The sequence below is a fragment of the Physeter macrocephalus genome, chromosome 7 (genome assembly GCF_002837175.3).
Source record: "Physeter macrocephalus isolate SW-GA chromosome 7, ASM283717v5, whole genome shotgun sequence".
NCBI lineage: Eukaryota > Metazoa > Chordata > Mammalia > Artiodactyla > Physeteridae > Physeter > Physeter macrocephalus.
The window spans coordinates 101233195-101248512 of NC_041220.1; the positions used below are offsets into that span (position 1 = coordinate 101233195).

General features: G+C 43.3%; 1 protein-coding gene and 1 non-coding gene across 2 annotated transcripts in view; both read left to right on the forward strand.

Annotated features, from left to right (window-relative positions):
• PROM1 (prominin 1) overlaps nucleotides 1-15318 on the forward strand; it is a 117289-nt gene that overhangs the window by 86974 nt on the left and 14997 nt on the right. Inside the window, exons 12-15 of the mRNA XM_024119531.2 lie at nucleotides 2738-2897; nucleotides 5489-5641; nucleotides 11706-11829; nucleotides 13422-13525. Of these exons, the coding sequence (XP_023975299.1) occupies nucleotides 2738-2897; nucleotides 5489-5641; nucleotides 11706-11829; nucleotides 13422-13525 (541 nt within the window). The remainder of the gene's footprint in view (nucleotides 1-2737; nucleotides 2898-5488; nucleotides 5642-11705; nucleotides 11830-13421; nucleotides 13526-15318) is intronic.
• Nucleotides 3063-3167, forward strand: LOC112063803 (U6 spliceosomal RNA). The gene has a single exon (XR_002891187.1). It is a non-coding gene; the product is annotated as a U6 spliceosomal RNA (small nuclear RNA).

Genomic DNA, 15318 nt, shown 5'->3' on the forward strand with positions numbered 1-15318 from the left:
AAAAAAAATATATATATATATATATATATATATATATATATATATTCTCTCACTAAAACCTTAAAAACTAAATGAATATTTCAATTGTGCTACCTTCACCAACTGATGTCGATTTAAAAAAATAATAATCCTATTAAATGCTGACTACCATCCTCCTGTGGCTGGAAGCTTCAGGGCTGAGGGCCACACTGTGATGACAGCCTTCATCAGGAGCTATCAGAGCTGACAACAGCCATAGTTTATGATTTGGAAGGTCACATTTTGATTGTTTTCACTGTGAATTTATTTTATTTTCTAAACGAACTTAAAATTGATTTTTTAAAAAGAATACTTTATCTAGGGGCTTACTTTGTCTCTTTAGGAAAATGTTCATCTGCCTTGGAGGCTGATGTAATGCTACTTTAGGGTCTTAAGCTTGCTAACAATTTTGGAGAGACAGAACTGAGGTCTGTCAGTTGAGAGTTCCACTGGTCTCAAATGACCGAATCACATTGAATTCAGGTTATGGTATCTGGAGTGAATGTACAGAGAAAGAATGCAGTATAAACAGTTCTTTATGCAGGAATGGGAAGAAACCTGGGTTGTTTGCTAAGGGAGGACATCTCTGAAGCTATGTAAGACCATCTTCTCTCTGTCTCTTCTTTTTAAATCATCTCAGGGCTTCGTTTTATCTGTTGACTAAGTGGTTTTAAAATGTTGTGTTAGAGGTATTTGATTTTTTTCCCCCCTAATATTGTTCTTTCAACCCATTAAGACTTTGGGTAAAAAGGATTTTATCCTACTACATAGTGCTTTGGATGTTTTGTGGGTTCCCTTCTGATTTAAAATATTAAGATACTCAAAACAGAGTTCACGCTTTCCTATGCTAGCATCTGAGGGCTAACCCACGCTGTACATCTGATAGCCACCTGCTTACTAATCTCTGTGTTTACTTTTCTTGTTTCCCCTTTCTGGACCTCTTCTGCCAATACGTGCAGCCCTCCCTTGTAAGTCTGGCCAAGTGAGGCTTGCAGTTCGCGTGAGCGAGGCCGGGTGTACACACTGTCATCACATAAACACGAGCCAGAGTTTTCCTGAATCTGAGCAAGTGCCACTCCATCAGACTGAAGACTAAGCGCTGGTTTTTATGTCTTTCCAAAACCAATAACCCTTAGCTCCCATGTTTTGGGCATTAGGTCCTACCCTGCACACATATTTTGAGTGCCTGCTGTGTGCCAGGCACTGCTGGCCTCTGGGGATGGTAGATAAAGAAGGCACGACCCCTGCCTACCCTTCAGCTGGGTGTGGATACAGATGCCCTTTATCACCCTCTGGGAACCTGGTGAGGTGTGTGCAAGGGATCCGAGGTGGGGAGAGGTAGCAGAAGGCTTCCTGGAGGAAGCGACATCCAAACGGAGGCCTGAAGAAGGCACCAGCCCCTTACAGACCCACCAAGACTGTGGAGTGTAGGAGGGCAGCACAGCCTGAGAACCAGAAGGGGCCCGATCCTGAGTTGAGGAAACTGTGCATAGGAGAGGGGACGTCTACATACCACATCTCTCAAACCCCCAGAATTCCCAAGGTTAAAAAAGAGACCTGCAGAGTTACCTTGTGGAGGGTTCTGGGGTCTTGTGGCACACCAGCCGTTTGGAGGAGACATCGAGCCACTGTGAGCTCTCCTCCTATGAGCTCTCCATGTGAACCACAGGCTTTGAAAAAAAATTCCCACCATTGTTATGTAATTTCCTTTTGGACGAGGCTACCACCTCCCCTAAGTTCTCTGGGAGCCCTGGGATCGAATTGTGAGCCCTGCCAATCTTGTTTCTGCTGCTGCAGAGACATTTATCCGCCTTTCAGGATCAGTGGACCTTGGACCGATTAGTATGTTTTTGGTATGTCCCTGTCAAGAATCACAGTGGATAAGGCCACCTTCAGATCAGGTGTGAGTGTTGGACCACGTGACAGCTCCCACCCCTGGTGGCTTTGATCCCAGGACCTGCCATGATGGTCAGACACTGTCCAGAAAACTGGAACTTACCTCCTCTCTGACAGATTAGGGTAGATATTAATAGAAACTATTTGACTGCTGGGAATACTATTGCTTTTTGCATGTAAGAGACACAGATGTGCTTTAACAAGTCTCAATTTGTATGAGTCAAATAAAATTTTAACAAAAGTGTCACCTGGGGTCACTTGTTCAAAAAATTGGTCCTGGAGAATTACTGTGTTCCTACCATTTCGTAGATGGAAGAATTGTTATATTATTAAGTTATTTTTGCGAAATCATTTAACAGACGCTTTACAGTTAGATAAACCCGAGTTTTCATCCCATTTCTAATGCTCTCTGAAAAAGAGACATATGGACAAGTGATTTAACCCCTATGGGCCTCAGCATCACTGTTAGTGAAATGGGAATAAGAAATGGGTTAACATTTATAAAAGTGCCTGGTCTGGCACACAGTACCTTTTAATCACCTGATCCATTTTTTTCTTTTTTTAGTGAAATAAGTAGAAGAAAACTCTGGCTTGATTTCAGCACCATGTCATGTAGCTCTCATAGCTTGCTCTTTTGTTAAGTAATTGCTTTTTGATGGGCTTAGCTACATTTATGCTTGTTGTAGAACCTTTTCATATTGTAAACACATACATAACATGGGAAAAACTAAAAGCAGTTCAAGCTTTTCACTTGAGTTCCGAGACAAAGTTTCTCGTCTCCTCTAGGTTTGAAAATGCATAACTGAGGCATCTCTGTTTTCAGATGTCAAAATGACGTTGGATTCCGTTGGTTCTGATATCAAAAATATAAGCAAAAATATTCCTATTCAGGATAAGCTGTCAAATTTCATTCGTTACCTTAATGACACTGAAAATTACATCCACCGCCATTTACCCACTTTGGAAGAATATGATTCGTACAGGTGAGTGCCTCCTTTGAGCTGGTACACTAAAGAGTGAAATTTGCTATGGAACAGGATAAAAATTTGACAATATAACCAGGATACTCTTATGAGAGCAAATTGTACAAAGAGGCCATAATGTGATATGTATTCACTCTAGTTTATGTTCATTAAAAAAATTGAAGAGTTCACTTTGGCAGCATGTATACTAAAATTGTAACTATACCAAGAAGACTAGCATGGCTGCTGCAAAAGGATGACATGCAAATTCATGAAGCATTCCATATAGTTTTTTTTTAATTGAGGACTGAAAGTTCTTGAGCCAAATAGTCAATTATTTGCAATTTTGATGTCATCCGTGGCTTCCGAAATCTTGGTTATAATTATCTAAGACGTATAACAGGATTTTAAAACTTAAAAGGAGGGCTTCCCTGGTGGCGCAGTGGTTGAGAGTCCGCCTGCCGGGGCAGGGGACACGGGTTCGTGCCCCGGTCCGGGAAGATCCCACAGGCCGCGTAGCGGCTGGGCCCGTGAGCCATGGCCGCTGAGCCTGCGCGTCCGGAGCCTGTGCTCCGCAACGGGAGAGGCCACAACAGTGAGAGGCCCGCGTACCAAAAAAAAAAAAACAAACTTAAAAGGAATTAACAAGGGCATTGGGATAATATTTTTCTTTTTGTTGGTTTATGAAAGAAATATGTAGAGGTTGGTTCTTACAGAAAGAGCATCCTTGAAACCAGTGAATTGTGTGAAGCTGCTGTCGTTCCCAGCTCTTTGCCCTTTAGAAAAATGCTAGTGTTAGGGTTTGGCCTTGGGAGATGATGGTGGACATAGATCTCAGACCAGAGCGCTGGGGAAGGCAGGACTTAGAGACTCGAGGCATTTCCAGGATCACGTGAGATGTAAGACGAGCTCTCCTCTCGGAAAGGCTCAGCCCCACCACCGCCCACCAGAACTATTCCTGTTGCTGAAACCCACGGAGATTCTGGACACGCCCATTCCTGTTCAGGTTATTTATTATGCAAGGACACAAGATAAATAATAAAATAATAACAATAATTGCTAGCCTTTAGGGAAGAGTCACAATGTGCCTGCCACGTGCTGTCCACATGGCATCTTATTTACTACTCAGAAAAATCTCCTGAGTTGTGTTCTGTTTATAATCCTGTTTCTTAGAGGCTCAGGGAGGTGAAGTGATTTTTCAACTCCCACCTGACTATGCCCTTAATTATCAATATGCCATTTCTTACTGTGTGGCTTGGCCACCCCAGCAGGTGTCGGAACAAACATAAGACAGACCCTTTCCCAATGAACTTACAATCTCAGAGGTCAGACTTTCACAGATGAAAAGAATGGTACAATGATCTGTCTACATACCAGCTCCCCCTTTCCTTCCACCTTCCCCTGCCCTGAGACTATAAGTTTATTTTAAAAAGAAATTTAATGAAGCAGATGAGGCTTGCATTAACTGTAAAGGATTTCTGAGGCCAGGTTCCATGGCTTATTTAATTTTGTGTCCTCAGTATCTGGAACAAAATGTCACAGAATGGATGCAGGTGGTTATTATAATTATCGAGTTTTTTTTTTTATAGATCTTTATTGGAGTATAACTGCTTCACAATACTGTGTTAATTTCTGTTGTACAACGAAGTGAATCAACCTTATGCATACGTATATCCCCATATGCCTTCCTTCTTGAGGCTCGCTCCTGCCCTCCCTATCCCTCCCCTCTAGGTCGTTACAAAGCACTGAGCTGATCTCCCTATGCTGTGCTGCTGCGTCCCACTAGCTAACTATTTTCCACGAGTTTGTTCTTAGTTGAATGAAAAACTGTAGTGACAGCTTTTGTCGCATAAGTAAATTCTTTGTTTTATAGTGTTTTAAAGGTTGGGAAGCATTTCTACCCTTGAATGCTCCTGGGTTGCTGGAAAAGTTTGATGTACATTCCGGGAATGCCAGTAAGACCTAATTGAGGATCCACTCTCCTGAAACGTCTCACAGGACCATTACAAAATCGAGACTTGCATTCTGTAGGCGTTTGATTTAGGATGCTCCTAGAATTCTAAAATATTCAATGCACTCAACACATAGAGAGTGTCTGGCTCAGTAAAGAACACAATTCACTCCCCATCCCCCAAATATTCCTGCAACCACAAAACATTTTAGATAAAAGACCAGAGGAAGGAGACCCCAATTTCCTTATCTGTTGTCTAATCATGATCTGTCTATGTCTCATCATCATTATAATAAGCACTTACAGCCTCAGGAACCTTGAAAGAACTTACAAACCTTAAGGGGCATGGTTATCGGTAGCCTTGGAGAGGTTGAGTCAGCCCTGCTTCTGGGCCCTGTGGAGGTAAAGCAAAGGAAAGAAACGACAATCCCATGACTATTGAGAGCTCTTTGAAACCAAGATAAACACCGTCTTGGTTGGATTGGAGGACTAGGGGTGAAAAGGGGTCTTTCCACAGCAATCTCACCCTCTGAGGAATTAACAGAGGAATCTGATATTTGATTGGCAAGGGTTTTTCAACCACACCAGCCCAGGTCTAGCAGCTTTTGTGTTGTGATGATGTCACCTCTTACGTTTGCTAACACTGTGTTTGCTCCACCAGGTGGCTGGGTTCCTTGGTTGTCTGCTGTTTACTGGCCCTCATAGTGATTTTTTATTGCCTGGGCTTGTTGTGTGGCACGTACGGCTACGACCAGAATGCCACCCCAACCAGACGAGGCTGCGTCTCAAACACTGGAGGCATCTTCCTCATGGTGTGAGTGTTGGCTCTTCCTTGCCGTGTGGGGGGGATGCAGGGAGGTAACTCTGGTGTGACAGGGACCCAGTGACCTCTGGCAAGCAGTCTGGGTTCCAGTGACGTAGGCGGGCTGGTGTGACTGTACTTTCGTCGGTCTGGGAAATTCCATTAAGCATGAAAAGTAAAGGAAACTCTAGATTGGTTGCACTTTGATTGACAAGCTTAAAAGCTGATAGCTCTTTAAAGCAGCTATCAGGGAAATTATTTCCAGTTTGCTTTCTTAATTCTCATTGTTTTTCCCCATATCTATGTATCTATCCATCCATCCATCCATTCATTCACCATACTTGCTGAATATTGACCTGGCAGACAGACACTGTTCACTCTGAAACTTGATTTAGAACAGAGGTTGCCTACCTGGCACCCTTGGAGTTAGACAAGTAGCCTACATTAGTGATGCGATCAGGTGTGAAGTACCAGCAAGTGGTGAGCCTGCAGTGGACTGGAGCAGTTAATCCCCATTTCAATTACATTCATATCCAAGTTCATATTTTTGGAAAAAAAACCCAAAAACCTTTATAGGGTATAACAAAGCAGAGGGGGCATGAGCCGGGTGGAACTGGAGATGGAGCCAGTAATGTAAACCAGTAACCAGGGGTAAAAGCTTCAAATGCTCCCTAGAGGGGAATCTGTGTGAGTTCCAACTCGATATTCTCTTTTCCGATAAGCTTCGTGGAGAACCAGCGGCGAGGGGTGTGATGGGGCTTGAGGGGAGTGTAAAGATTTGGAAGAAGTCCTTTGGGCAATAGAGAATCAAAACCACAGCCATTTCTTTGCTTCTGTCACTAGTGACATGCATTAACTTGCTTTTTTAAACTTTGGGTCACTATAATAATCATGCTGCTTATGAGCTGTGATTCTAAGGCCTTTTCCTTAAACCTTCAGGCTCCACTATAGTACACTTTATTAACATTAATACAGGCACATGAGTTTCTTTTTTTAATTGAAGTATAGTTAATTTACAATTTGTGTTCATTTCTGCTGTACAGCAAAGTGACTCAGTTATACACATTTATACATTCTTTTTTTATATTCTTTTCCATTAGGTTTTATCACAGGATATTGAATATAGTTCCCTATGTATACAATAGGACCTTGTTGTTTATCCATTCTAAATGTAGTAATTTGCATCTACTAACCCCAAACCTCCCAGTCCCTCCCTCTCCCTCCCCAACTCCCCCTTGGCAACCACGAGCCTGTTCTCTATGTCTGTGAGTCTTTCTGTTTCGTAGATAGGTTCATTTGTGTGTGTGTTTTTTTAAGGGAGTTTTAAAAATAACCTTAAAGCTAATGGCATGGGAGTCTGCCAGAATTGGACAAAATTGGACAGAGCTCCACACATGGAAAAAGCCTATTTGCTTACATACCTAAACTTAAGAAATTAAGCCAGCAAGGAAGAGTATATGTGCCCAGCCTTTTTGTTTAAATGTACACAGCTACAGACAGAAAATTAATTTAATGTTCAGAATTTAATAATCCTGACACTTGGCTGTTTTGTCAGCGTTTTGATGGTGAATTTATATATTACATCTATGTATTACATACATTTATGTATTACATCTATTTAATTATTTGAAAGGAGGGCGTAACTTGCTCTGAAAAGGTTCAAGTTTCATAAAATTCTATTCCACTTTTAGGGATGAAACCAAAAAATGTGATATCTAGCTTCAAAGAAAAAAAATTAAAAATAGGAGAGTCATGAGTAAATTGGTGGAGGCTAAGAGCAACTTCAGTTTGGCTGTAACACTCACTTCTGCAGATTAAGGAATCTCTCTAAAGGGTTAAAGTCACATGGAAAGCTATGGCTTAGGAGCTGTAGGATTTATCTCAGCAGTAGGGAAAAGGCTGGTAACTATAAGTTGCTGTCAGATGCATTTTGGGAGGTCTGCAGACTGAGATTTCTGTACTGTTGAAGCCTACCACTCATCATGGCATGCTTTGCTACGCTTAGCAGAATGCTCCATCTCTCTCTTGAGACATCTGGTAAACAACTGGATAGACTAATCAGACTAACTAGAGGAATGCCGTTTCTTCTTTATAATTGTTTACTTGCTTGGAGAAATGAGAAAGAGTATATTTAGTTCAGCTTCAACCAAAACACCACCTGCTCTTTAAAAACGGTGATGTTATCTAATCAAGAGCATGGTCTCTTTAACAACCAAACAAGAATCCTTGCCTCCCAAGAGGATCCTAGTGCAAGACCTGGAAGGAGGGAAGCAGAGAGTCCTGGCTCCTATCCTGTGTCTTCTGAGGGTCCAGGGAGCATTTTAGGGGCTGAATGGGATGCAGTGGTGAACGTACATCTGCCGGGGGGATATGGATGGTTTCCCCAGAGATAAGGAGACCTAATTAAGGCAACCAGAAAGCAATCTCTTGTACCAAAGACCATTATAAAACTTCCAATTTTAGCTCTTGAAAACAGTGCCCAGATTATCGAGACCTCTGAAGAAAAACTAAGATCACGTGTTGCCATGGGCAAATTACATACGGCTGGTGGCAGTTTCAGTGGTTATAGATATTTCAGAGAGCAGTTTGTCAGGCTATAGCAGGTCCTTCCCATTTTAGGGAATTTATTTTGAGGCAGTAGACCAAACTATGGGAAAAGCATTTTGAGCAGAGACGTGTTTCTGCGGTGTTAGTTGTAATAGTGAGGCATTCGAAGTGGCACACATGTCAGCCACTTCGGAGGCTGGAGTAGATTATGTGACCGCTGAAAGGATAGAGAGGTTGGCTGTCCTGGGTGGCTGACGAAAGTTTCTAAGATGTTCGACAAGGGCCCACAAAATTATGCACGTGTTATTATAACCGTGTGGATCAGGAGTCGGCAAACTTTTTCTATAAAGGTCCAAATAATCAATACTTTAGGTTCTGCTGGTCACATACAGTCTTCGTTGGGTATTATCATTCTTGTTCTTGTTTTTTCTTCTTCTAGTTGTTCTCCTCCTCCTCCTTTACAGCACTGTTAAGCACACCAGCCATTCTTGTTCCACTGATCTTACAAAAACAGGCCCTGGGCAATTGCATGCCTATTCTTGACCTGAATACACACATTTTTTTTTTTTTTTAACATCTTTACTGGAGTATAATTGCTTTACAACAGTGTGTTAGTTTCTGCTGTGTAACAAAGTGAATCAGCATACGTATACATACATCCCCATATCTCCTCCCTCTTAATACATGCATATTTAGAAAACAAAGGCTGGAAATGTTAACAGCATGCTCTTTAGAGTAGTGGGGTTGTTTTGAAGTGAAGTGTTCGCTCAGAGGTTTTGATTATTTGTGTAACTCACACACACACACACACACACACACACACACACACACACACACACCCTCTGATGCCCACAGTTAGAACCCTGGTGCCTGGCAGAGCCTTCACACACCTTCCCCTTCTTCACACATCTTCCCCTTCTTCGTACTTTCCCTAACGCAGTAGCCCTGTTGGTCTGAGAAGGTCCAAAGGGACTTAGGGCCCCACCAGGAAACATACCTTGCTATTTATTTCAGAGGAGCCATGCAGATGTTTCTAATTATGCCTTCAGCATTTGCACTGGGGGGAGTCATGCCCTTTGGGAACACTGTTGTGATTGAGAGCATCAGCCTGCATACTTCCTAGGGTCCTTCCTGGTGTGCACCAGCGATGGTATAGGGTTTGACTATTCCATCTAGACTGATTTAAGAGTTTGCTCCCTCTGTGTCTCCACCGGGGCCACTGAGCACTGCTAGAGAAAAGTCATACAGCAGCGCACATTAGGATCCCTACAGAATTTTGATTCCCCACCTCACATGTACCCTCCACAGCCCTGCAGGTTCCTTCTTTCCTCCCTCCCTCCCTTCCTTTATTCTGCGATGGTCTTTCCAGTCTGATACATCCATCCTCCTTATTTTCCTCTTCTCTTAGCTTAGCTGATGGGTTCACCTTTCTCTTCACGGAGAAAATAGAAGCCATCATATACTTGCCACCCCCAAACCTCTGAAGGCACCTGTGCTCACGCGCATGGGAAGCCAGAGGCAGAAGGGTCTCTCCCATCTAGGCTCCCCCGCTCTGCTCTCAGCCCATCCCCACCCACCATCCCAAGGATGGAACAAAGCCTCCCTTCTTTCTCCTGCGTCTTCATTCTCTTCTCCTCTCCTAGACTTTCTTCGCAACACTTAAACATGTTCTGTTCTCTCCCCTCCTTAAAAACCAAAACAGAAAACCCCTACCAACACCCCTTCTTCCATCTAACTCCACTCTCTGCACAGACGTCTCAAAATAAAGATCTGTGCCTGCTGCCCGTCTCCTGCTTTCCCACCTCCTGCCCAGCCTACACCACTGTGACTTCGTTGCCTGCCACTTTCAGGTCAGCAGTGACTTCTATGTCTCCAGTACAGTGGACTTCTTCGAGTCCTTCTCGACCGTGTCCTCACAGCAGTGACTGGAACAGCTGCCACTCCTTCTGCAAACTCCTTCATACCCCATCAGTGACCTCACACCCTCATGGTCTCCTTCCCACCTCCCTGACCCTTCATCTTGGTCTCGTTTGCTGACTGTCTCTCCACCACCTGTTCTCCAAACGGTGAGGTCCCCCAGGCCCAGTCCTAGGCTGCTTCTCCCTCCAACCCCAGCCCCAGGGATCAATCATCATTTCTAAGCCACTGACTCGCTAAAGTAGGTCTGTAACCCAGGCATCTGCGCTCCAAACACCTGGTGGACTCCTCCACAGCATGTCCTCCGAGATGTCTCCCGGGCAACGTGACCAGAAGCCGATCTTCTCTGCCCTCCCTGTCCCTGCTGCTGACAAGCCCTGGTGCCCCTTGCCCTCCCTTTCCTTCACCTCCAGTGCACGTTTTCACGACGTCCTGCTGCATCTGCCTCCCAGGTCACACCTCTTTCATCCGATGGCTCCCCTCCACCACCGCCAGCTGCATCGGGCCACCATCCGGGGCTAGAAGCAGCCTCCTTAGTGGCATCCTTCTCCACATGGGCACCTGTCCCTCCATCCTAAACGCTCTGCCAAGAGGGCTTTTCTTCAGATAGAAATGGGGGTGTGTTCCTCCGGTGCTTAAAGGCCTTCAATAGCTTTCCCTCCCTGCATCCCCCACGCCCCACCCAGCTCGCCCCTACCCGCCTCTCGAGCTGCCATTCACTGCTCGTTCTCTGCCATCTCTCTGGATGCAGAACTATGTCAGCCCCTTTCAGACTCCCAAGAGTACATTTCCTACTGTCAACTGAAAAAAATGCACAACCTGAAAGCTCAGAATTACGTTTTATTCGGCAGACAAAACTGAGGACTTAAGCCCAGGAGGCAGCCTCTCAGATCGCTCTGAGGGACTGCTCCATAGAGATAAGGGAGGAGCCCGGATACAGAGGAGTTTCTGCAACAAAGACCAGGTGGTAGGAACATCAGAAGGTGACGGTTATTAAAGAAAACCAGACATCCCAAGTTAAGGAATTTAGCACTTTTCTATGTATGGAAGATGCAAGAGTCTGGGCTCACTGAAATCATTCCTTTGCCCTGCACCTCAGCTATCTGGGGCCAGCATCCTGCGGTTTCTCATCTTGAGTCTCTCAGGGTGCCCCGTTGGAAGGTGGCTGCAGCAGCTGATGACTTGATGGTGGGCATCCTGTTTTTATCCCGAGTTCCCTCAGTGCTCACTGATGGGGCAGATATAATGTGATGGATTGATGGCTGCAACATCCTTTGTTTACTGATATGGCAGGCAACATTTTTTCATTGACACTGCCTTACAACCTCCTCCCTCACTGGAAAGCCTTGGTTCACTCAAATGACTCCAGAGCCCATGTCTGAACCACCGTGCTGGGCTTGCAAGCAGGCGAGGGACTCAGTCCTAAGTGTTCCCTAAACAAGCACCTGGTACTTCCTGTCTGCGCCCCTCGGTAGGCCGACCCGTTTAACCTGCAGAAAGCTGAAGATTCCAGGTCATTTTATACATTGAATAGGTAGAATGAGTAAGTACTGGTAGGTAATATTGAATAATTCCTTGTAGAATTATTAACTTTATTTCTATTTTTTTCCAGCGGGGTTGGATTCAGTTTCTTCTTTTGTTGGCTATTGATGACCATCGTGGTTCTGACCTTTGTTGTTGGTGGAAATGTGGAAAAACTGGTCTGTGAACCTTACCAAAACAAGATGTTATTCCAGGTAAACATGGTTTTTGTGCCCATTATGAAGAGCTTGAGCCAAAACTTTTATTTTCCCCTTTCTTGTGGGTTTCTTCGAGAGCAAAAAGATGAACAGGTGGTTTGTATTCAGTAGGTTGAGATTCCATCTATTTGTCAGAGCAAACAAATATGGCAGTACAGTTGACCCTTGAACCACAGGGAGTTAGGGGCGCTGACCCTTCACGCACTCAAAATCTGCATACAATTTATATTCAGCCTTCCATATGCATGGTTCCTCCATATCTCCTTTCTTGGATTCAACCAACCTTGGACCGTGCAGTACTGTAGTATTTACTACTGAAAAAAATCCACTTATAAGTGGGCCCTCGCAGTTTAAACCCATGTTGTTGAAGGGTCATCTGTATTCTTTTTTTTTTTTTTTTTTTTTTTTTTTAATGTAAGTGAAATCAGTACAAGGAATTAAGGCTTGCTTGTCAATGTTGATTGTAATATTTGGGGAGAATACACTTCTCCTCAGCAGTAGTTCCCAAATGCAGAACATCAGAGGATAAGTTCCCAGGTTCCTTCTATACCTCAAGAGGTTTCTAACATTTCACGTAACTTCCTAGATGACAGTTGCCCACACAGATGGTTTGAGGGTCATAAATTTGAAGTGAAAGAGACTGATAAATGACACACCTCGTAGCTGAGGGTTGTCCCTGGTGGAAATCTGACGAGGTAGTTGGGAACTGAATTCAAGCTTCGCTTTCTCCATCTAAGACCAACTACTTCACCCCCTAGGGCACCGGGTGCAAGTTTAGCTTCACTAATTAATGAGGAAGTTTTGATCTACATGTCTGTCTTCTAACTTTGGCTTTCCAGTGTTTTTCTCTAGATTCTGATTTTTAAAATATATTTGTTTTCCTATTTTATTGTATATATTTTTCACCTCAAATCTGCTATAAAATCAGGTGAATGACTGCTAAAATAAACCATTTGTGGTGGTGGTATTTTAATTACTCGGTTGAAGAAAATTAAATCGGGATCATCAGTTTGTCAAATTATCTCCATTTGGCCTCTTGATAAAAAATAATAATAACACATCAAACCAGACTTCATCGTCTTTTGTACTGTGTTAAATTGTTAAAGAGGAATTCTTAAAAAATAGAGGATATTTTGAAACCATTTACACTCCGTAAGTGTATATACAGTCATGTACCAATCAGCCCACCTTAAATATACATAATGTGAAGTCAAAGATTGTGCCAGATGTAATTCCTTTTGTCTAGAGGGAAGTAGTGAAGATCTGGGTCTACTGCTTCATGGCTTTCTATTAGATATTCTGAATCAAATTATCTATTTTTCTCCCATTTCTAATGTGTTTATTTTACTGAAATGTAATGTTCCCCCCAAAAAGTAGTCTCAATAATTCCTACTGATGCTATCCAGTGGTCGATATCTTTATTCCAATCACACTATTATTTTCTAGTTTTAAGTTGAAAATCAATGAGGAAAATCATGATATAAAAATCCCTCAAATACCGTATATTGAACAGAATATTCATTTTATTATATGCATGTATGTTAGTGTAAAACTGTCTTTTAAAAAAAAGGTTTTTTAATCTGTTCTAGGTTTTGGACACGCCATATTTACTAAATGCGGATTGGAAATACTATCTCTCTGGCATGGTATTTAACAAACCAGATATTCATCTCACTTTTGAACAAGTTTACAGGTATAAATAATTGCATCATGCATTTTTTGCTACTTAGAATGTTGTGTTTTTACAATGAGAATTTTGCTTTCAACATGTCTTTAATTTTAATGGTCAACTTTCCAGTTTTAGAAGTAAGCTGTTCTCTGGTCTTAGCAGTAAGACCAAAAAGATAATCCTTTCCCTGAAAGCCTTCTAGGCCTTAGCATGGTGCTGTCCCAAGCCGCCCTGTCTTAATTACTAGAATTCACCGGTAACAGTGACCCTAAAATGCATTCTTGTTTAAGAATCACCCTGTCCCAAGTAAATGCCATATAACAAGAATTCATTGGATGGGTCTGTTGATGGAAATAGTCAATAAACATGGGAATTCCCTGGATGTTCAGTGGTTAGAGCTCGGCGCTTTCACTGCCAGGGCCCAGGTTTAATCCCTGGTCAGGGAACTAAGACCCTGAAAGCCATGGTGTGGCAAAAAAAAAAAAAAAAAAGGAGAAAAAAATCAATACACAGTCTATAATAGGAATAGAAAAGAGTTTTATTTGAGCCAAACTGAGGACTGTAGCCCCAGAGACAGCCTCTCAGATAGCTCTGAGGAATTGTTCCAGAGAACCATGGCTTTCAGAATAGTTTTATATCTTGTCAGAACAAAGAACATTAAACAAGTCAGGGATACATTCATTAAAGGTTTCAAAAAAAAAAAAACAGATCAGGATATACACAGTGAATCACTATGGCCTTGGCACCTGGGAAGGGAGTCTTATCATCGAAGGAGTACCAACATAGATGTCCCAGGGAGGGAGATATTTAATCTTTATTTTTAACATGGACATTCTTTACTTCTGGTCGATGCACCTTTTCTTTCACAATTAAAGCCGATGTACAGTGTGTGTTTGACAGGCCACAAACAGCTTGTTTTAGTTAGCATAAAATTTGAGTTAGATCATGTAGAAGCCAGAATGACTCCCCGAGACCTCAATATGTGAACATTTCTTTTGTCAGGTCCCAATCTCAGACACGCTAATTGCAATGCAGCTGGAGATCCAGGCTGTACAGTCAGGCTGCCTGGGCTCCAGTCCTGGCTCTACCACCAGGGCCTTTGTGATCTTGGGCAGTTCCACTTCCTGTCGCTTCAATAGGGATGATGATAATAGTAATCTGCGTATCACCAGCTCCCCATCACCTCTAGCGAATGAGACAGCAAACTAGCAGCACAGGTGTCAATCCTCCTCACACCTCGCCTCCATGGCAGACATTGGTCATCAACTGTGGTCTTCTACTTTGCCCAGAGGGTCACAGGAGCCTTCTCAACAGCATGTTCTCGGTAGACATTTTCAATTCATTGGAGTTTCTGTGCACAGTTAATCCATCCCTAGGCTCAGAGGAGGAGGCTGAGCTCCTTGGCCTGGTCTGCCAACTCTTTGTGATTCTGGCTCCTGTGGAACTCTCTGGTCTTACCTCTGTTGGTTAGTGTATCAGACTCTCTGTTCCAATGCCAACCTACTTGGGGCTCCCTGGAGAGGAGTATCACACCTCTTGGGGATGTGGGAAAGTTGCTTCTCCCAGGCATCCCTCGGGACTGGAGGGCCTTGGCTGCTGCACAAGGAAGAGGCGCCCCAGGAAGTGGCCATCTGGGTGGCAAGGATATGCATCAGGTGAGGCCACCCTGCTTAGCTCAGCCGAGGAAGCGTTTGTCACATTTTAAAGAAACACAGAGAAGTGAGGCCAAGTTAGGTTTGTAGCCGAAGTGGACTGACCGTTTGGATGTTTGTTGCCCCCTCCCTATCTCCATCCTACCCTTGGTCCAACCTTAAGTT